The 23,866-nt window shown below is 40.0% G+C and overlaps 1 protein-coding gene across 1 annotated transcript; it reads left to right on the top strand.

Moving 5' to 3' along the window:
- Positions 1–171: 171 nt before the first annotated feature.
- LOC119722509 (calcium homeostasis endoplasmic reticulum protein-like) lies at positions 172–12,834 on the top strand. The gene is given in 19 exon segments (XM_038192666.1): positions 172–381; positions 2,588–2,758; positions 2,923–3,428; positions 3,656–3,793; positions 4,812–4,963; positions 6,106–6,217; positions 6,522–6,611; positions 7,064–7,249; positions 7,638–7,710; positions 7,827–7,916; positions 8,282–8,383; positions 8,528–8,814; positions 9,377–9,510; positions 9,985–10,185; positions 10,493–10,575; positions 10,578–10,749; positions 10,937–11,013; positions 11,441–11,617; positions 12,282–12,834. Coding segments are annotated over 19 exon segments (2,799 nt in total). The 5' UTR covers positions 172–353; the 3' UTR covers positions 12,302–12,834.
- Positions 12,835–23,866: the final 11,032 nt, after the last annotated feature.

The raw sequence follows: 23,866 nt of genomic DNA, 5'->3' as shown, positions 1-23,866 counted from the left end.
ACCCATTTGCTTTTTAGTGGGCGGTTCGTGTGATCGTGGTGTGTGGGGGGAGGGACTTTGTTCTTTACCCTCTTTATTAAATGCAATAATTGACCCATTTTCTCTAGTCTTTTTTTTTTTATTATAAATTGGTCTAGAGGAAAATAAGGAATAGAACATAATTTCTAATCCTGCCCAAAATTGGTAAGAAAACACTAAAATTATAATAATTTGTGCCAGTCTAATCAGCTGGCCGTCCGGTGCCAATAGAGGGCGTAACACTACCGCTCCATGTTTCGCGTCCGCGTAAATGTGAATGAAATGTCACAGAAAAAAACTAGATTTAGGAGTAATATTTGAATTTTATTTTCACAATGGATGGTCAACCGAAAACACCCGATGGTAAGTTGTTACTTGTAGGAATTATGGTACGTTTTTAGTGGCAGTAAATGACTTTAGACTTCGGCTGAATAAAACTGAAAAGTGGCTTGCACTCGACTCGCTCAGTTGCAGATTAATGGCCACCTTTTGGGGGCGGGGGAATATTGGGGGGGGGGTAATAATGTTTTCTAACTTTTCCTTTTTTTAGCATGCAGGGAATCTATAATCAGAGCACACTGTCCGTACAAACATTTCGTGTAGAGTTATGTGTAATTAAACAAGTTTTGAAGCAATAAGATAAAATGTTAATTTTGTTAGGATATTTTGTTTCTCTGTTTTGTTTGTTTGGGTATTAAAGGGAATATACAACATTTGCAAACATCGAAAAATAAAACTACCAAGTTTTTGCGAAATACCTTAATAGGATGTTGGTAAATGACAGTCTAAAGCATCCTGTAAAATTATGGCACCTGGTATACTGTCATTTTCAAGAAAAGTGGTATTTTTGTATCAATTTCCAACGCTGATCGGCCGATCAGCGTTGGAAACAACTGGCTTTTTTTTCAAATACTGGCCCCAATGGACCATTGCACTTGTTTGCAATCGATTACAAACCTATGAACGGGTACGAGCCAGCTAGACTGGTTCCCTGACCTTACAATTCCCCAATGTATGTAAACTGCTCTGTTTCTTCCATTGATCTCCATATACTGTGTATATGAGATCAATGGTTTCTTCTTATATGGAGTCAAGGAACCAGACTACAGGAAAATGATCGTTTTTCTTGGTTTTTATAGCATTTTCGAACCCAAAACCTCCAAAAAGTCAGTGTAACTATATTTGCTTTATTTTTCCAACCCCCCAATTCCATCCATTTCTGAAAATTACAGCCAAAGCAAATGATGTATATTCCCTTTAAACCGTGTAGTTTCGGCACTTTATGTTTTGGGACTAAAACTTAAACATTAGGCTATGATACAAGTAGGAAAAGTGTTTGTGTTTGAATATCAGCTAGCTTGATTTTATGGAAAGACTAAAGAGGGCAGGGTTTTGATTTAGGCCTATAAATGGATCTTGTTGTAAAACATTAGATTATAATTTAGTAGCTCTACTGAGTGGAGCGTTGAATTACGGGTACCCCTCCATACAAACGCTCCACCGATTTGCCATACTTTGGTAGCACTTACACGGTCGTCATGACGGTATGCATTTTGTGCATGCCCTCGCGAGGACAAGGCCCAAAAAAACTGATAAAGAAAATGCAAATGAGAAAGACAGTAACCCTGGATAGATCCACACATTCATGACATTCCATATGAACCCTCAAATTGTTTCAAACAACCGGTAATTTTGAAAAAAGAACAAAATAGTCTGAACTTACCGCTCACAATTAAATGTGTCTGCTGAGTTGCACAGTCTATTTCACTGACATGACTGATGCATAATTCATTGCGCGCGTGTGTGACGTCACTATTGAAGAAAAACAAGTCGCGCTTAATCAATGACTGTTTCATGTACTGATATGTGCCCCGCACCAAAAACCCACAGTCAGATGGCGCAGGGCACATATGACTACATGAAACAGCAATTGAGTAGGCGCAACTTGTTTTTATTTAATAGTTACGTCACACACGCGCGCAATGAATTATGCATCAGTCATGTCAGTGAAATAGACTGTGCAACTCGGCAGACACATTTAATTGTGAGCGGTAAGTTCAGACTATTTTGTTCTTTTTTCAAAATTACCGGTTGTTTGAAACAATTTGAGGGGTCATATGGAATGTCATGAATGTGTGGATCTATCCAGGGTTACTGTCTTTCTCATTTGTATTTTCTTTATCAGTTTTTTTGGGCCTTGTCCTCGCGAGGGCATGCACAAAATGCATACCGTCATGACGACCGTGTAAGTGCTACCAAAGTATGGCAAATCGGTGGAGCGTTTGTATGGAGGGGTACCCGTAATTCAACGCTCCACTCAGTAGAGCTAATAATTTAGAGGTGTCCTAAACTACACGATTACCTTTGTTTGTTTGCTTGATTTTAACACATTCTTTACATTAAATTTGCAATTACAGATCTTCATAAAAATAGCTCAGAATGTTTTTTTTGCATTCTTTAAAAATATAATTTAGAAAAACGAACAGTGCCCATTTTTGTCCGAAGATATATTTGAGCAGTTTATTTTAACTAATTGTTTTATCCTGTTTTTTTTTCTCCAAAAACTCAGACCCCGAGCTCAAGAACATCATCGACAAACTGGCCAACTTTGTGGCTCGGAATGGGCCGGAGTTTGAAAAGATGACAAAACACAAGCAGATGAACAACCCCAAATTCAACTTCCTGTATGGCGGAGAATACTTCAACTACTACCAGTGTAAAGTTGCCACTGAACAACAGAGTAAGTTGAATTAAATCTAACAATTTCATAACCCTTACTTTATAGCCATAACCGTCCCAAATCCCTGAAACGACCAAGTTCTTGTTTGGTTCTATTTTGTTGGGTTTAGAAAGGGAAAGCAAACTATTGTCCAAGTATGACTATTTTTTGTGTGATTGTTACAGTCATCCGACAACGAAAAGAGAAGGTGGCACAGCAACAAGCGATCATTCAGGAAGTCATCACCCAGAAAGCCATCCAGACTGCACCCTGGCAGCAGCAAGCACAGCAGCAACAGCAGCATCTGCCAATGCCGCCGCAGCTTCCAGGGCCGCAGATGCAGCAACCCCCGCCACAGATGGCCCCACCACCCTGGCAGCAGCCCCAGCCGCAACCCCAGCCCCAAGCCCTACCACCCTTGCCCCACCCTCCCCAGCAGCTGCCCGGGCCGCACCACCCATCCTTGCAGCAGCAACAGCAACAACTGCAGATGCAGCAGCAGCACTTGCAGCAGCAGATTCAGGTCGAGAAAGAGAAGCAAGAACTGCTGCTGAAGGAACGGCAGGAGAAGGAGCGACTGGAACAAGAACAGCAGCTGATCCAGAGGGAGCGAGATCAGTTACAGGCACAGATCAAGGAGAGCGAGGAGAACCTACAGAAACAGCACGAAGTTTACCTCCTTCAACAACAGGTGCGATCGAAAAATTACTGTTTTTAAATTGATTTATAAAGCTAAATTCTTGAGTAATCTCATGACCTTTCACCATTTTTTTTCAGACAAAAGAGTCTCTGCTTAGCACTTTTCTTAGCAGGTTTTCTTCTATACAACTGATGCAAATGCAAAAACCTATCCATTGTTGAGATGGTCCCTTAGCACAGTATTTCATATCCTTTCTGATTTGTCTTAATTTTTTTCAGGAACAAATCGAGTTAGGGATCGCCTCGGCGCAGGATCAGCAGCTCCAGAATTTAGCCAAGGAACTGGAAGTGGACATCGGCGAGTTTGACAACCGACTACAGGTCATCATAGAATCCTGTACAAAGGACGCCATTTCGGTGAGGAAGTTTTAATTTCTTATTGAATTCGTGTATGAATGCTTCAAATCCTTGTCTATAATAATGTGTTGCATTTAATGCGCTTTATACCATGTCTCATAGGCTTCACAATTATTACCCCTGCTGATTGGGCCATTAGACCAGTTCTCTGCAGCAGCTCAAGATCAGCGCAATCTGGCCTCTACCCTCACAGGTACCCATATATACTCCTGGGTGGAGACAGGCAATTGTAGTAAAGTGTCTTGCCCAAGAACACAAGCATCAGTGCAATCTGGCCTCTGCCCTCACATGTACCCATTTATACTCCTGGGTGGAGAGAGGCAATTGTAGTAAAGTGTCTTGTCCAAGAACACAAGCATCAGTGCAATCTGGCCTCTACCTTCACATGTGTACCCATTTATACTCCTGGGTGGAGAGAGGCAATTGTAGTAAAGTGTCTTGCCCAAGAACACAAGCATCAGTGCAATCTGGCCTCTACCCTCACATGTACCCATTTATACTCCTGGGTGGAGAGAGACAATTGTAGTAAAGTGTCTTGCCCAAGAACACAAGCATCAGCGCAATCTGGCCTCTACCCTCACAGGTACCCATATATACTCCTCAGTGGAGAGAGGCAACTGTAGTAAAGTGTCTTGCCCAAGAACACAAGCATCAGTGCAATCTGGCCTCAGGCCTCACATGTACCCATATATACTCCTGGGTGGAGACAGGCAATTGTAGTAAAGTGTCTTGCCCAAGAACACAAGCATCAGTGCAATCTGGCCTCTGCCCTCATCTGTACCCATTTATGCTCCTGGATGGAGAGAGGCAATTGTAGCTAAGTGTCTTGCCCAAGGACACAAATACCACCCTCCCGTCCAGGATTCGAACCCACATTGAACCCACGTGGATCAGACATCATAGCCATTGGACCACTGCGTTCCACACCACAGTGCATTCCGACATGAAATGGATGGGTTCTTACCAGTTTTATTAAAACAATATTTTTAACAAGTTCACATTTTTTTTTCGCCAACAGAACGGAAAGCTTTGGATTTTTTCCACCTCCAAGTCCAACCGGCATTGCTTACTGGTTACCCGGTATCTCTTGCATAAGATTATCCCCGAAGGAACTCCCTTCGAGGCCAAGCTCCATCTTATATACCTCATCAACGATGTTACCCATCACTGGTAAGGCTTGAAACAAAAACACAAGTGAAATCTCACAGAGGACATATAGTGTTCTTGCAAAGGGAAATTCAAAGGCTTACATTGCTAGCCATAAACCATGCAAGGAATTTTTCCTCGGATCAGCTGATTTCCTATGTGTTTTTTTTCATATTCCCATGTCTGCCATTAAACATAAAAAAAAACACTTTACAAAGTTTTCTGAAGCCTTGGAATTTCCTCTTTTGTGGCTTTTCAGTTGTTTTGTACACATCAGGGCTTTCTTGTTCTTAGTCCGTGTAGTGGTCTTCATGGATATAGTCGTGTTCCCTAACGTGGCGCACTTCGAAGCTTACCCAACTTTCCTCGTGTAGTGTTGCCAAACCTCTTTGTTGACAAACCTCAAATTCATGCAGTAAAATAATGGTACTTTTACCTTATTAATGCTTGCTATTTAACCTCCGTGAACAATTTCGGTTTCATAAAATTTAAGCCGAAATTAAAAAACGGTGGCGTCCGGAAATTGGGCACAAATTGGCGGAGTGTTCCCTAACGTGGCGCACTTAAATAAATCTCAGAAAATTCCAAATTAACATTTAAGAATTTCTGTAAACTTGATCAATTCTGATAAATCATTATTATTTCTACTTACATACCCAGCCAGATGTTTGTCAGAAAATTATTTTCTTATTTTTCGGGGCTTTTTCAAAGGTTTCACTTTGCACTCGAAAATAAAATCGGAAAATCACGCCAAAATAAATTTTTCTTTTAACTTTGTAGCGGGTAAATAAACTCGCAATTTATGAACGGGAGTGTTTAGAACTTGATGAAATTTCACTTTCTGTGAAATTTCAGTTAAAACTTTTGCTCTAGCTAGGCGCTACAGGCAAAAAATCAAAGTGCACCACGTTAGGGGCCGCGCCACGTTAGGGTACATCAACAATACAAACATTGAAATGCACGTCCTTTTTCATAAAATTTCAAAATGGTTAAAGTTGCTGGGCCTTATATTTTGAACTCAACAGATATTTATGAAAGCCAAACGACACGAGATGACATGTTGCAATAAATATTTGTGCATGGTTTAAAGGGAATATTGAGTTTGAGGGCATAGATTTGGTGTTAAATTTTCAACGGACTTTTGACTCTTTTACAAATTTTTGTAGCATGCGCAGAGGTGCGGAAGAACTTCAGTTGGCCTTGGGGCAAGTGGTGGGCCCCATCTTCTGCTCGACATACCTCCTTGCAGACGAGGGAAAAAAGCAAAAATTGGAAAAGGTATTCATACAGCACACAGTAAATTTATCAGTGACACACTCCAATAAATTGAGAGTAAAAAGTGTCTCATTGAAGGCAAATTAAACACACAAACTGCATGGATAAAAATCAATCATTTTGAAATAAAGTTTCTTCATTATCTTAGAGTGCAAATACAGTACAAAATTTATCCATATTTGATCGGACAATACCGGTAAGAAAATATCAGACATCTGGCCATAATTTCATCGTGTGTTTAAGCATCCTCCATTAACTTCCTGGTTTGTTCACCGGTCTTTTGTCTTTGTGACTTTCTTATCGACAGGTTCTGAAACTGTGGGAGACAAACAAGTACTTTGACGAAAGCGTCATGACGGCACTGAAAAGTCCCAAGAGCTCCATGTCTGCATTCCTTGTAAGAATTTGTTGGATTTTTTTTAAAACTGTCTCCATAAAGGGCTTTACATTTGCTGGCACTGCGTCACTATTACCCCTGCTCAGCAGGCCATTAAAATATTCCTGAGACAATGTCAGCTCCTTTGGAAATAAACAGCTCAAAGCTGCCTTTGCTGAACGTTTAACAACCATCGCTGCCCTCACAGGTACCCATTTACTCCTCTCAAGGAATAGCAAATAGGACAAAGTGCCTTGCCCAAGGACACACGCCACAATTCCACAGGCTGGACTTGAACCCGCAACCTGCAGAATAACCCACAGATCTTGTGCTAGACACACCAGCCAGTGATAACCTTGATGTCCCTTGAACCTTGGTTTTCCCAGAACCTCAACAACTCTAAGGAAGGAACACAAATGGTTCTCCCTCCTTGAACATTTTCTTTCAAGCTTCTCTTCTCTTCCCTGTTTCAGGCCGGCCAACTGGAAGAGTTCTCCGAGGTGGTGTCCCACGTCCGTGAGAGCATCGCTGAGCAGTTGTCTCGTCTGCAGAAGCAACACGATGAGTTTGTGGAGCATGTCGAAGGCATGATTCAGACGCTGGACGCCCGTCTAGAGAAGTTGGCCAGCGAGGAGCAGAAGGAACTGGAAGCTAGACAGGTAAGCTACAAACAATTTTAAAAATTACTAGTTTTGTAGCTGTTCTAAAAAACCTGAAAAAGTCATGGAAACCTGTAAAACTCATGGAAAACCTGGAAAAGTCAGGGAAAACCTGAACAAATCCTGGAGAACACCAGAACATCCTGGAAAAGTAGTGGATTTCTAGAAAAAAATCCTAGAGAGCTCTTAAGAAAAATTTTAGTCCTGGAAGTAGTATGAGTAATTTGTCCAAAATTTTTCCCTGAATTTTTAGGACTCCTACAAAAGTCGCTGATAATTCCAGGTCAGATCTAATACGATTTGGATCATTTTTAGAATATCTTGAATGATTTGATGAATTTTCTGAATGTTATTAACTGAAGTATTCTGACCGTTTTGTCTAATGCAGGAATCTGATGAGCAGAGACCAGAAGACAATGATGTCCCAACATCCATGCCGCCAACCAACATACCTATCATGGGTAGGTACCAAATCTGCTTACCACAGACACATGACTACAGCATGCAAATTTGCTAAGCACAAAAAAAAAACACCTCGGAAAAATCAAAAACGTGACTTCTTTCAATTTTTGTTTAGGAGCAGGTGGAGTGCCAGGCATGATGCCTGGAGCCCCAGGCAACCTACCCTCAGGTCCCGGTTTGCCCCCTGTCACTGGCATGCCCCCAGGTACGTACCGACAAAAATTCAAAACTTATTTGGATGTAAAAATGAAATTTCCACTGAGACAAATATTGAGTTTATTTTGAGAACATTGGGCATACTGCGTTTTTTTTATATCACACTTGCACATTAACCAGTTCGCGCCGGGATTATTTTGACATTGACCAGACCCAGGCGCGGGATTGTTTTCCACAAACCTCGATGCCAGACGGGTTCAGGCCGTCATCTGTGGGTAGCACACCCTGATATTTCTGGCCTCGCTCGCTGCGAGCAGATCGCTGACAGATGTTTCCGGCCTCCCTCGTTGCGTGTATGCACGTCATCCGACGTGAACTGCTTAACAAACATTTTCTTGATTTTTCACTTTTCAGTTCCCATGGATCCAAGTGCCATGGCAACCATGTTCCCGAACTTCGACCCCTCCGTGCCCCCGCCAGGATTTGGCGGCATGCCAAGAGTTCCTTTCCAACCAGGTAAGATTGTGAAGATGATGAGCTCATAGTGATCGAAACGTCGAATGTAATCCGTAATTAGTTTTTGTCACAACTTTCTTCTAACCACTCAAAAATATAATACTATTTGTGACTAATTATTACATTTTCCCCCCTCTCCCATAGGTATGCCTCCCCCTAACTTCCCCCCTCCCCAGCCCGGTATGCCCCCACCCCCAATGCACATGATGCACCCCCCTAACCACCCCCGCGGGCCGATGCCCCCCATGCCAGACTTCTCCAAACCCCCTCCTGGTTTCGGCGACTTCCCCCAGGACTTTCCGCCTGATTTCCAGCCCAACATTCCCCCTCCTGACATGGAGATCATGCCGCTAGATCCCAACGACCCTTCCTTGATGCCAACGGTGCCGTACTACGACCTCCCGGCAGGACTCATGGCTCCGCTCGTCAAGGTACAGTTTCTATTTATTTTTCGTAATTCCTTCAGTTGTCAAAACTTCCTTTGTATCCTAAAAGTGCTGTTTTTTTCCTTTCGTTTTCATGGCCCCGTAGATGTTGGATTTGATTGAAAAATGATATTTTGTAAAAATACTGTTTGCAGTACATCCCTTTTTGTTTTATTGAAAGCTGTTCACATTATAGTCTGTGAGTCAGCACTTATTCTGTGCACAGTCAACATAAAGTCAACACTTTATTTTTACCCCCCAAAAAATCAAAAGCGAATCCTTCAAAGTACTAGAGAGTGGTCAACTCTTAAATTTGAGGTACAGTAATATGTCCATTGGTGTCTAAACCACCATCACAGCAAATAGGAAGAGTCTAAAAACTCAAAACAATTGGAATGGTCCACATGAAGTCTTGCACAAGATTTCTCAAATGCCAAAAATAAAGCGACGTCAAGTCGTCAACATCTCTGTAATCAGTTTCTGTGGATCATCATCAATGGCTCTGACAAGTTAAGCAGTTCCAGAATTTGATACTAAGCAAAGTTTCATTATCCTCGACAACTTGCAGCTGGAAGACACTGAATACGAACCCCTGGATGCAGAGGACATCCGCTTACCCCCTCCACAGCCCCCCAGCAAGAGACTCCTAGCTGCTGTGGAGGCCTTCTATGCTCCGCCGTCCAGAGAAGCACCAAGAAACAGGTACGAGAAAAGTCGATAGTCTCCTCACAGAGGATGGTGCTTATGACTACACCTAAGAGATCTGTAGAGGAGACGTATTGTGTGCACCCATGCACTGGTTCACATGTGAATTGCGCGAAGTACACATGATTAATTTTATTTTTAATGTTATAAATCCGTATCCTGCTCTTGGAATTCAGAGTGGGATGCCTCAAATTGATAATCGAAACTTGATTAATATGTTACTTTAACTAATAGCTGATTTTGTGTAAAGCTCATAACTTAGCTAATGCTTGAAAATTAACCTATTATTCCCTATAAATACCGCCCAAAACAACCTTGTCTGTTGCCCCCTGTAGAACCTAGAATGGCCCCAGTAGTGTATGATTGTATTAGATTGTATAGATTCATCAGAGAATAAGTACAATGAAATATAATGACGTACGGTTGCTAAAATTGTTCGAAATAATGCTGGTTATTCGGTGATTGTTTCAGCGAGGGCTGGGAGCAGAATGGTCTATTTGAGTTCTTCAAAGCCAAGCAGAAATACTCCAAACTGAAGAAAGAAAGACTAGAGCGTGACGGTCTGCCCAGAAAAGTCCACGTCCCCTCACCCATCCGTCGAGAAAGCTCCTCGTCTAGATCACCATCCCCGCAGAAGGAAGAAGAGATGCAGAAATCCAGAAGAAGATACAGGTAGGTTCAGACAAAGTAGTGTCACATCTGCCATCTTGGTCTTGTGCCCTTTGTCGGCATTGCTGTAAGCTGTGGAGTTTGTGATGCCGACTAGGCACCAGACTATTCTGGTTGGGTAGTCCTGCTGCTAGCTTGGAAGTATGGTTGGCAGTGTTCATGTTCTTGTTTGTGCCCTCATGCAGTAAAAAACCTCAAAACTCTGCTGCAATGAATATCACTTTAAAATGTTTTGTTGAACATATGGATGCATGCTACCAGATAAGTTGAATAAAATTACGTAAAAAAATACCATTTGTATTCTTCACAGGTCAAGATCCAGATCACGTTCCCGTTCCAAGTCCCCGGTTCGTCGCCGGCGTTCCCTCTCACGGTCCCGTTCACGGTCCATGTCACCCCTTACAGAAGGCGGAGTGACTCTAGATCTCCGCCCCCACGTAGGAGGAACAGGTCACCTGATGGGTCACATGACAGGTCACGTGACAGGTCGCGATCTAGGTCACGCTCACGGACGCCGCCGCGGAGACGAAGAGACCGGTCTCGGAGTCCGTCACCAGACTTTGGAATGTAAGTACAGGGATTACTCAGTGTAGTATGTTTAAGGTTACCACTGAAAAAGTCACAGGATTTATATTGCATGTAACTGGTACTCGGTTGTTAACACATAAACTATTCCAAGTAATATTTTCTGCTATTAAGGAGCTTGATTAATTTGAGTTTTCTGTAACTGTTTTATGAATTGTTTTGGTTGCAGACAACCTTTTTACCAGACCAACACCAACACCAGGCTAGGCGATGAAAACAAAGGAGCTTTGTTGATGAAGAAAATGGGTAAAGATCCAAACTCTTAATTAATCATTATATTAATTTAACCCTTGCCTGTCCAGACTTGTGCTTCACATGTAAACTCTGTGACATTACAGCAATATTCAGTATTAGGTTTTGCCCTGCACTGACATATTTTATAAACACTGTCTACTCAGTGTTGCCCCCTGAGTGATTGTGAGAAAAAAAATCACTCGGGTGGGACTCAAACCCACGACCTCCTGCTTACTAGTGCAGACGTCTTACCACTCAACCACTGAGCTTGCCGGGGTTGGCTGGCTGGTTCGAATCTGAAATAGCAGCGGGTACCGCAAGGATGTTATTCAAAATTTGGAATTTGCGTCGGAAGGATGTGAAGTCAGTAGTGGGTTGTGGCCTACACCTCTGTTCTCCAACGCCACCAATTCCTTTTTTTTTTTGCTTGGCTTTTTAGGTTGGGGAGGCCAGGGGCTAGGAGCCAGAGAGCAAGGCATCGTGGATCCAGTCTCGGGCGGTGAGGTCCGAGACAAGGTGGACATGTACCGTGGCGTCGGCGTGGAGATGAACGATCCGTTTGAGAGCTTCCGCAAGAACAAGAGTAGCAGCTTCATGACCAGGATGAAAGCTAGAGGTGAGTTGGGAGGAGGGTCATACACCGATGGGAGAGGTTCGAGTCGGGTAAAGAAAAAGACATGAGCGTGGAGTCCAGTTCCTTCAGGATTTCCAGAGTTAGTCCAATTGATTTAACCCTTCCTCTCTGGCTGGCAATTACAACAAGACCAGCCCAGCAGTCAAAATCAATCCAGTGACTGTTTTGAACAGTTGAGTGCTCCCTGCCTTCATAAAGCAGGATTGACTGGCTGTGATTGTTATGAAGCCTGATATAGCCATGCTTTGACTGTAGGAGATTGATAAGCCAGCTGTGCCTACCAGTCACCTGCTTTTGTCTGTTGATGGAATTTGATACAGTGCCGACAAGAAATATGATTTGACTGTTGGTGACTGGCCTATGTTAAAGGAGTGGTAGGGGAACAGGATTGAATTTTTGACTGTCTGTGACTGATAAAATAAAAGAATGGTTAATTTACAACTGTAAAACTATAAGGCACTAGACAATCTCTTCGGCTAGCAGTGTTACTCAAAGGTCCCGACTTTTTAATCATGTGACAAATAAAAACTTATAAAAAAAACCCACAAACTATTTGGGGTCTGTGGCTTTGCTGCATTTTTTTGTCGGGTTTTAATTTTTTAGACTTATTGTGTTAAGATCTTGATTTTGTCTTCATTTTTTACAGCAGCAAAGTCGGCAAAATAAACGGTTACCAACAGCAACGAAGTACTAGCAGTCATCAGAACGATTGAAGAAATCCAGAACAGGGGACACTTTTGGAGGAATTATGATTTACATTTTCATTCTCTTATTCAGATATCTTTCCAACAATGGCAATTATCGGCTGTTTTACAATTATGTACATAATATGGTTAATACAAAAAAACCAAGCTAAGTTGATTAAATCAAAGCATAAGGACTCTGCGTTTATATGCCCTGTAGCCATAGTGCACCCATGGAGAGAATTTTTGAAGTAATTTTGTGAAGTCAATTTTTTACAACGTCATTACGATACAACTGCTATACCAGACGTCTGCACTAGCAAGTAGGAGGTCGTGGGTTCGAGTCGAGTGGTGATTTTTATTCTTCGCATGGTCTTGGAAAACACTAACCGAGTGATTTGCATTACATCAGTGTGTAGCAAAGTCAGTGATGAACAATAAAGATATTCCTACCTTTGTGTAAAAATCATCAATTTTTGAAATAAAAATAACAGTTTTGACTGATCTTACCCCAAATTTCCGATGCAGTTCTCCTTTCTAAAGCATGTCTGTTCAGAGGTCTCGTTGGAATGTATTCTAGGGCCCTTTAGGCATATTCCTAGCAAGTTTCAAGCAATTCAAATGTACTTTTCTCAAAACAACAAAAGAAATGCCCTTTTTTAACCGATTTTACCCCAAATTCTCAAATTTCATTTTTCCTTTGAATAGCACAACGCTCCAGCTATGAAGTTGGAATGTGTTCTAGGGCCCTTTAGGAAATATTCTCCAGCAAGTTTCAAGCAATTTCATTTTAAATCAAAAGTGAAAAAAATGCCTTACATTTTCATCAAAATTGGCCAAAAATTGACTTTTCTCCAAACATTGCAGAAATTCTTTTGAAAGTCAGAGGAGCACCAATCTATACTCAAACACCTAATATTTAGAAGATTTTGGCAAAAAACCATCTATTTTGTGAGAAATAAATTAACGTTTTTGACTGATTTTACCCCATATTTTCGTCCAAATTTTCTTTGGCAAAGCAAATCTTTCTAAAAATGGAATTGGAATGTGTTCTAGGGTCCCTGAGGCATCTTTCTAGCAAGTTTCAAGGAATTCCATTTTTCGGTCAAAATTGAAAAAAATGCAAGGGGTTAGCCTTGCATTTTTCATCAAAATTGGCCAAAAATTGACTTTTCTCCAAACAATGCAGAAATTCCTTTGGAAGTCGGAGGAGCACCAATCAATACTCAAACACCCAATGTTTTGAAGATTTGGGCAAAAAGCATCGTTTTTGTGAGAAATAAATTAACATTTTTGACTGATTTTACCCAATATTTTTGTCCAAATTTTCTTTAGAAAAGCAAATCTTTCTACAAATGGAATTGGAATGTGTTCTAGGGTCCCTTAGGCATCTTTCTAGCAAGTTTCAAGGAATTCCATTTTTCGGTCAAAATTGAAAAAAATGCATGGGGTTAGCCTTGCATTTTTCATCAAAATTTGGCAAAAATTGACTTTTCTCCAAACAATGCAGAAATTCCTTTGGAAGACGGAGGAGCACCAATCAATACTCAAACACCCAATGTTTTGAAGATTTGGGCAAAAAGCATCGTTTTTGTGAGAAATAAATTAACATTTTTGACTGATTTTACCCAATATTTTTGTCCAAATTTTCTTTAGAAAAGCAAATCTTTCTACAAATGGAATTGGAATGTGTTCTAGGGTCCCTTAGGCATCTTTCTAGCAAGTTTCACGGAATTCCATTTTTCGGTCAAAATTGAAAAAAATGCAAGGGGTTAGCCTTGCATTTTTCATCAAAATTGGGCAAAAATTGACTTTTCTCCAAACAATGCAGAAATTCCTTTGGAAGTCGGAGGAGCACCAATCAATACTCAAACACCCAATGTTTTGAAGATTTGGGCAAAAAGCATCGTTTTTGTGAGAAATAAATTAACATTTTTGACTGATTTTACCCAATATTTTTGTCCAAATTTTCTTTAGAAAAGCAAATCTTTCTACAAATGGAACTGGAATGTGTTCTAGGGTCCCTTAGGCATCTTTCTAGCAAGTTTCAAGGAATTCCATTTTTCGGTCAAAATTGAAAAAAATGCAAGGGGTTAGCCTTGCATTTTTCATCAAAATTGGGCAAAAATTGACTTTTCTCCAAACAATGCAGAAATTCCTTTGGAAGACGGAGGAGCACCAATCAATACTCAAACACCCAATATTTTGAAGATTTGGGCAAAAAGCATAGTTTTTGTGAGAAATAAATTAACATCTTTGACTGATTTTACCCCATATTTTCGTCCAAATAATCTTTAGAAAAGCAAATCTTTCTAAAAATGAAATTGGAATGTGTTCTAGGGTTCCTTAGGCATCTTTCTACCAAGTTTCACGGAATTCCATTTTTCGGTCAAAATTGAAAAAAATGCAAGGGGTTAGCCTTGCATTTTTCATCAAAATTGGCCAAAAATTGACTTTTCTCCAAACAATGCAGAAATTCCTTTGGAAGACGGAGGAGCACCAATCAATACTCAAACACCCAATGTTTTGAAGATTTGGGCAAAAAGCATCGTTTTTGTGAGAAATAAATTAACATTTTTGACTGATTTTACCCAATATTTTTGTCCAAATTTTCTTTAGAAAAGCAAATCTTTCTACAAATGGAATTGGAATGTGTTCTAGGGTCCCTTAGGCATCTTTCTAGCAAGTTTCAAGGAATTCCATTTTTCGGTCAAAATTGAAAAAAATGCAAGGGGTTAGCCTTGCATTTTTCATCAAAATTGGGCAAAAATTGACTTTTCTCCAAACAATGCAGAAATTCCTTTGGAAGACGGAGGAGCACCAATCAATACTCAAACACCCAATATTTTGAAGATTTGGGCAAAAAGCATAGTTTTTGTGAGAAATAAATTAACATCTTTGACTGATTTTACCCCATATTTTCGTCCAAATAATCTTTAGAAAAGCAAATCTTTCTAAAAATGGAATTGGAATGTGTTCTAGGGTTCCTTAGGCATCTTTCTACCAAGTTTCACGGAATTCCATTTTTCGGTCAAAATTGAAAAAAATGCAAGGGGTTAGCCTTGCATTTTTCATCAAAATTGGCCAAAAATTGACTTTTCTCCAAACAATGCAGAAATTCCTTTGGAAGTCGGAGGAGCACCAATCAATACTCAAACACCCAATGTTTTGAAGATTTGGGCAAAAAGCATCGTTTTTGTGAGAAATAAATTAACATTTTTGACTGATTTTACCCAATATTTTTGTCCAAATTTTCTTTAGAAAAGCAAATCTTTCTACAAATGGAATTGGAATGTGTTCTAGGGTCCCTTAGGCATCTTTCTAGCAAGTTTCAAGGAATTCCATTTTTCGGTCAAAATTGAAAAAAATGCAAGGGGTTAGCCTTGCATTTTTCATCAAAATTGGGCAAAAATTGACTTTTCTCCAAACAATGCAGAAATTCCTTTGGAAGACGGAAAAGCACCAATCAATACTCAAACACCCAATATTTTGAAGATTTGGGCAAAAAGCATCGCTTTTGTGAGAAATAAATTAACATCTTTGACTGATTTTACCCAATATTTTTGTCCAAATTTTCTTTAGAAAAGCAAATCTTTCTACAAATGGAATTGGAATGTGTTCTAGGGTTCCTTAGGCATCTTTCTACCAAGTTTCACGGAATTCCATTTTTCGGTCAAAATTGAAAAAAATGCAAGGGGTTAGCCTTGCATTTTTCATCAAAATTGGCCAAAAATTGACTTTTCTCCAAACAATGCAGAAATTCCTTTGGAAGTCGGAGGAGCACCAATCAATACTCAAACACCCAATGTTTTGAAGATTTGGGCAAAAAGCATCGTTTTTGTGAGAAATAAATTAACATTTTTGACTGATTTTACCCAATATTTTTGTCCAAATTTTCTTTAGAAAAGCAAATCTTTCTACAAATGGAATTGGAATGTGTTCTAGGGTCCCTTAGGCATCTTTCTAGCAAGTTTCAAGGAATTCCATTTTTCGGTCAAAATTGAAAAAAATGCAAGGGGTTAGCCTTGCATTTTTCATCAAAATTGGCCAAAAATTGACTTTTCTCCAAACAATGCAGAAATTCCTTTGGAAGACGGAAAAGCACCAATCAATACTCAAACACCCAATATTTTGAAGATTTGGGCAAAAAGCATCGCTTTTGTGAGAAATAAATTAACATCTTTGACTGATTTTACCCAATATTTTTGTCCAAATTTTCTTTAGAAAAGCAAATCTTTCTACAAATGGAATTGGAATGTGTTCTAGGGTTCCTTAGGCATCTTTCTACCAAGTTTCACGGAATTCCATTTTTCGGTCAAAATTGAAAAAAATGCAAGGGGTTAGCCTTGCATTTTTCATCAAAATTGGCCAAAAATTGACTTTTCTCCAAACAATGCAGAAATTCCTTTGGAAGACGGAGGAGCACCAATCAATACTCAAACACCCAATATTTTGAAGATTTGGGCAAAAAGCATCGTTTTTGTGAGAAATAAATTAACATCTTTGACTGATTTTACCCCATATTTTCGTCCAAATAATCTTTAGAAAAGCAAATCTTTCTAAAAATGGAATTGGAATGTGTTCTAGGGTTCCTTAGGCATCTTTCTACCAAGTTTCACGGAATTCCATTTTTCGGTCAAAATTTAAAAAAATGCAAGGGGTTAGCCTTGCATTTTTCATCAAAATTGGCCAAAAATTGACTTTTCTCCAAACAATGCAGAAATTCCTTTGGAAGTCGGAGGAGCACCAATCAATACTCAAACACCCAATGTTTTGAAGATTTGGGCAAAAAGCATCGTTTTTGTGAGAAATAAATTAACATTTTTGACTGATTTTACCCAATATTTTTGTCCAAATTTTCTTTAGAAAAGCAAATCTTTCTACAAATGGAATTGGAATGTGTTTTAGGGTCCCTTAGGCATCTTTCTAGCAAGTTTCAAGGAATTCCATTTTTCGGTCAAAATTGAAAAAAATGCAAGGGGTTAGCCTTGCATTTTTCATCAAAATTGGCCAAAAATTGACTTTTCTCCAAACAATGCAGAAATTCCTTTGGAAGACGGAGGAGCACCAATCAATACTCAAACACCCAATATTTTGAAGATTTGGGCAAAAAGCATAGTTTTTGTGAGAAATAAATTAACATCTTTGACTGATTTTACCCCATATTTTCGTCCAAATAATCTTTAGAAAAGCAAATCTTTCTAAAAATGGAATTGGAATGTGTACTAGGGTTCCTTAGGCATCTTTCTACCAAGTTTCACGGAATTCCATTTTTCGGTCAAAATTGAAAAAAATGCAAGGGGTTAGCCTTGCATTTTTCATCAAAATTGGCCAAAAATTGACTTTTCTCCAAACAATGCAGAAATTCCTTTGGAAGACGGAGGAGCACCAATCAATACTCAAACACCCAATGTTTTGAAGATTTGGGCAAAAAGCATCGTTTTTGTGAGAAATAAATTAACATTTTTGACTGATTTTACCCAATATTTTTGTCCAAATTTTCTTTAGAAAAGCAAATCTTTCTACAAATGGAATTGGAATGTGTTCTAGGGTCCCTTAGGCATCTTTCTAGCAAGTTTCAAGGAATTCCATTTTTCGGTCAAAATTGAAAAAAATGCAAGGGGTTAGCCTTGCATTTTTCATCAAAATTGGCCAAAAATTGACTTTTCTCCAAACAATGCAGAAATTCCTTTGGAAGTCGGAGGAGCACCAATCAATACTCAAACACCCAATGTTTTGAAGATTTGGGCAAAAAGCATCGTTTTTGTGAGAAATAAATTAACATTTTTGACTGATTTTACCCAATATTTTTGTCCAAATTTTCTTTAGAAAAGCAAATCTTTCTACAAATGGAATTGGAATGTGTTCTAGGGTCCCTTAGGCATCTTTCTAGCAAGTTTCAAGGAATTCCATTTTTCGGTCAAAATTGAAAAAAATGCAAGGGGTTAGCCTTGCATTTTTCATCAAAATTGGCCAAAAATTGACTTTTCTCCAAACAATGCAGAAATTCCTTTGGAAGACGGAGGAGCACCAATCAATACTCAAACACCCAATATTTTGAAGATTTGGGCAAAAAGCATCGTTTTTGTGAGAAATAAATTAACATCTTTGACTGATTTTACCCCATATTTTCGTCCAAATAATCTTTAGAAAAGCAAATCTTTCTAAAAATGGAATTGGAATGTGTTCTAGGGTTCCTTAGGCATCTTTCTACCAAGTTTCACGGAATTCCATTTTTCGGTCAAAATTGAAAAAAATGCAAGGGGTTAGCCTTGCATTTTTCATCAAAATTGGCCAAAAATTGACTTTTCTCCAAACAATGCAGAAATTCCTTTGGAAGTCGGAGGAGCACCAATCAATACTCAAACACCCAATGTTTTGAAGATTTGGGCAAAAAGCATCGTTTTTGTGAGAAATAAATTAACATTTTTGACTGATTTTACCCAATATTTTTGTCCAAATTTTCTTTAGAAAAGCAAATCTTTCTACAAATGGAATTGGAATGTGTTCTAGGGTCCCTTAGGCATCTTTCTAGCAAGTTTCAAGGAATTCCATTTTTCGGTCAAAATTGAAAAAAATGCAAGGGGTTAGCCTTGCATTTTTCATCAAAATTGGGCAAAAATTGACTTTTCTCCAAACAATGCAGAAATTCCTTTGGAAGACGGAGGAGCACAAATCAATACTCAAACACCCAATATTTTGAAGATTTGGGCAAAAAGCATAGTTTTTGTGAGAAATAAATTAACATCTTTGACTGATTTTACCCCATATTTTCGTCCAAATAATCTTTAGAAAAGCAAATCTTTCTAAAAATGGAATTGGAATGTGTACTAGGGTTCCTTAGGCATCTTTCTACCAAGTTTCACGGAATTCCATTTTTCGGTCAAAATTGAAAAAAATGCAAGGGGTTAGCCTTGCATTTTTCATCAAAATTGGCCAAAAATTGACTTTTCTCCAAACAATGCAGAAATTCCTTTGGAAGTCGGAGGAGCACCAATCAATACTCAAACACCCAATGTTTTGAAGATTTGGGCAAAAAGCATCGTTTTTGTGAGAAATAAATTAACATTTTTGACTGATTTTACCCAATATTTTTGTCCAAATTTTCTTTAGAAAAGCAAATCTTTCTACAAATGGAATTGGAATGTGTTCTAGGGTCCCTTAGGCATCTTTCTAGCAAGTTTCAAGGAATTCCATTTTTCGGTCAAAATTGAAAAAAATGCAAGGGGTTAGCCTTGCATTTTTCATCAAAATTGGCCAAAAATTGACTTTTCTCCAAACAATGCAGAAATTCCTTTGGAAGTCGGAGGAGCACCAATCAATACTCAAACACCCAATGTTTTGAAGATTTGGGCAAAAAGCATCGTTTTTGTGAGAAATAAATTAACATTTTTGACTGATTTTACCCAATATTTTTGTCCAAATTTTCTTTAGAAAAGCAAATCTTTCTACAAATGGAATTGGAATGTGTTCTAGGGTCCCTTAGGCATCTTTCTAGCAAGTTTCAAGGAATTCCATTTTTCGGTCAAAATTGAAAAAAATGCAAGGGGGTTAGCCTTGCATTTTTCATCAAAATTGGCCAAAAATTGACTTTTCTCCAAACAATGCAGAAATTCCTTTGGAAGACGGAGGAGCACCAATCAATACTCAAACACCCAATATTTTGAAGATTTGGGCAAAACGCATCGTTTTTGTGAGAAATAAATTAACATCTTTGACTGATTTTACCCAATATTTTTGTCCAAATTTTCTTTAGAAAAGCAAATCTTTCTACAAATGGAATTGGAATGTGTTCTAGGGTCCCTTAGGCATCTTTCTAGCAAGTTTCAAGGAATTCCATTTTTCGGTCAAAATTGAAAAAAATGCAAGGGGTTAGCCTTGCATTTTTCATCAAAATTGGGCAAAAATTGACTTTTCTCCAAACAATGCAGAAATTCCTTTGGAAGACGGAGGAGCACCAATCAATACTCAAACACCCAATATTTTGAAGATTTGGGCAAAAAGCATAGTTTTTGTGAGAAATAAATTAACATCTTTGACTGATTTTACCCCATATTTTCGTCCAAATAATCTTTAGAAAAGCAAATCTTTCTAAAAATGGAATTGGAATGTGTACTAGGGTTCCTTAGGCATCTTTCTACCAAGTTTCACGGAATTCCATTTTTCGGTCAAAATTGAAAAAAATGCAAGGGGTTAGCCTTGCATTTTTCATCAAAATTGGCCAAAAATTGACTTTTCTCCAAACAATGCAGAAATTCCTTTGGAAGTCGGAGGAGCACCAATCAATACTCAAACACCCAATGTTTTGAAGATTTGGGCAAAAAGCATCGTTTTTGTGAGAAATAAATTAACATTTTTGACTGATTTTACCCAATATTTTTGTCCAAATTTTCTTTAGAAAAGCAAATCTTTCTACAAATGGAATTGGAATGTGTTCTAGGGTCCCTTAGGCATCTTTCTAGCAAGTTTCAAGGAATTCCATTTTTCGGTCAAAATTGAAAAAAATGCAAGGGGTTAGCCTTGCATTTTTCATCAAAATTGGCCAAAAATTGACTTTTCTCCAAACAATGCAGAAATTCCTTTGGAAGTCGGAGGAGCACCAATCAATACTCAAACACCCAATGTTTTGAAGATTTGGGCAAAAAGCATCGTTTTTGTGAGAAATAAATTAACATTTTTGACTGATTTTACCCAATATTTTTGTCCAAATTTTCTTTAGAAAAGCAAATCTTTCTACAAATGGAATTGGAATGTGTTCTAGGGTCCCTTAGGCATCTTTCTAGCAAGTTTCAAGGAATTCCATTTTTCGGTCAAAATTGAAAAAAATGCAAGGGGTTAGCCTTGCATTTTTCATCAAAATTGGGCAAAAATTGACTTTTCTCCAAACAATGCAGAAATTCCTTTGGAAGACGGAGGAGCACCAATCAATACTCAAACACCCAATATTTTGAAGATTTGGGCAAAAAACATCGTTTTTGTGAGAAATAAATTAACATCTTTGACTGATTTTACCCCATATTTTCGTCCAAATAATCTTTAGAAAAGCAAATCTTTCTAAAAATGGAATTGGAATGTGTTCTAGGGTTCCTTAGGCATCTTTCTACCAAGTTTCACGGAATTTCATTTTTCGGTCAAAATTGAAAAAAATGCAAGGGGTTAGCCTTGCATTTTTCATCAAAATTGGCCAAAAATTGACTTTTCTCCAAACAATGCAGAAATTCCTTTGGAAGTCGGAGGAGCACCAATCAATACTCAAACACCCAATGTTTTGAAGATTTGGGCAAAAAGCATCGTTTTTGTGAGAAATAAATTAACATTTTTGACTGATTTTACCCAATATTTTTGTCCAAATTTTCTTTAGAAAAGCAAATCTTTCTACAAATGGAATTGGAATGTGCTCTAGGGTTCCTTAAGCATCTTTCCATCAAGTTTCACGGAATTCCATTTTTTTGACAAAATGGAGAAAAAAAACAAGGGGTTAGCCTTGCATTTTTCATCAAAATTGGCCAAAAATTGACTTTTCTCCAAACAACGCAGAAACACCTCTAGAGACGACTGGAGCATGAATCAATATTCAAACACCCACATTTTGGCAATTCTGGGCGAATATCATCCATTTTTTTTGGGGGGGGGGGAGGGGTTAGGAAATACATGAAAATACAACTGCATTTTTACCTCTTGGGTGTGTACGTCTAGGGGCGCCCGTTAATAATCGCCCCCAGAGTAACGTACCGCTAGAGGCGACGTACCGCTAGAGGCGATCGTACCGCTAGGGGCGACGTACCGCTAGAGGCGACGTCGCCCCTAGCGGTTTCGGTACCGCTAGAGGCGACGTACCGCTAGAGGCGACGTCGCCCCTAGCGGAACGGTACCGCTAGGGGGGACGTACCGCTAGGGGGGACGTACCGCTAGGGGCGACGTACCGCTAGGGGCGACGTACCGCTAGGGGCGACGTACCGCTAGAGGCGACGTACCGCTAGAGGTGACGTACCGCTAGAGGCGACGTCGCCCCTAGCGGTTTCGGTACCGCTAGAGGCGACGTACCGCTAGAGGCGACGTACCGCTAGAGGCGACGTACCGCTAGAGGCGACGTACCGCTAGAGGCGACGTACCGCTAGAGGCGACGTCGCCCCTAGCGGTTTCGGTACCGCTAGAGGCGACGTACCGCTAGAGGCGACGTCGCCCCTAGCGGAACGGTACCGCTAGGGGGGACGTACCGCTAGGGGGGACGTACCGCTAGGGGGGACGTACCGCTAGGGGCGACGTACCGCTAGGGGCGACGTACCGCTAGGGGCGACGTACCGCTAGAGGCGACGTACCGCTAGAGGCGACGTCGCCCCTAGCGGTTTCGGTACCGCTAGAGGCGACGTACCGCTAGAGGCGACGTGCCGCTAGAGGCGACGTGCCGCTAGAGGCGACGTGCCGCTAGAGGCGACGTACCGCTAGAGGCGACGTACCGCTAGAGGCGACGTCGCCCCTAGCGGTTTCGGTACCGCTAGAGGCGACGTACCGCTAGAGGCGACGTGCCGCTAGAGGCGACGTGCCGCTAGAGGCGACGTGCCGCTAGAGGCGACGTACCGCTAGAGGCGACGTGCCGCTAGAGGCGACGTGCCGCTAGAGGCGACGTGCCGCTAGAGGCGACGTACCGCCTCTAGCGGTTTCGGTACCGCTAGAGGCGACGTACCGCTGGAGGCGTCGCCCCTAGCGGTACCGTACCGCTAGGGGCGACGTCGCCTCTAGCGGTACCGAAACCGCTAGAGGCGACGTACCGCAAGAGGCGACCGTCAATAGTCGCCCCCAGTTTTAAGGAATTTCATTTTTTGGCCAAAATTAAAAAAACAAACAAGGGGTTAGCCTTACATTTTTGACCAAATTTGGCCAAAAATTGACTTTTCTTCAAGCAACGCAGAAATGCCTCTGGATATGAGTGGAGCATGAATCAATATTCAAACACCCACATTTTGGCAGATCTGGGCAAATAGCATCGGTTTTGGGGAAAGGAAATATGTTAATAAAACCTAATTTGTACTGTTTTTACCCCAAAATTTCGGCCAAATTTTCTTTTCAAAGGCACATCTATTCCCAAATCGATTTGGAATGTGTTCAGGGTTACCTTAGGCATCTTTCCTGCAAGTTTCAAGGAATTTCATTTTTTGGCCAAAATTGAAAAAAAAACCAAGGGGTAAGCCTTACACTTTTCATCAAAATTGGCCAAAAAATAATGGACTTTTCTCCAAACAATGCAGCAATTGCTTTGGAAGTCAGAGGAGCATCAATCAATACTCAAACACCCAATATTCTGGAGATTTGGGTAAAAACCATCGATTTTGTGAGAAATGAATTAACATTTCTGACTGATTTTACCCCATATTTTTGTCCAAATTTTCTTTTGGAAAGCATATCTTTCTACAAATGGAATTGGAATGTGTTCTAGGGTCCCTTAGGCCTCTTTCGAGCAAGTTTTAAGGAATTCCATTTTTGGGTCAAAATTGAAGAAAAAAAATTGCCAAAAATTCCACCAGATACAAGGGGAATATCAATCAAACAA

This window comes from Patiria miniata, unplaced genomic scaffold, assembly GCF_015706575.1.
Source record: "Patiria miniata isolate m_02_andy unplaced genomic scaffold, ASM1570657v1 HiC_scaffold_15, whole genome shotgun sequence".
Taxonomy (NCBI): Eukaryota; Metazoa; Echinodermata; class Asteroidea; order Valvatida; family Asterinidae; genus Patiria; species Patiria miniata.
The sequence above is the reverse complement of the archived record's forward strand: the minus strand, read 5'-3'. Positions and strand labels throughout refer to the sequence as shown.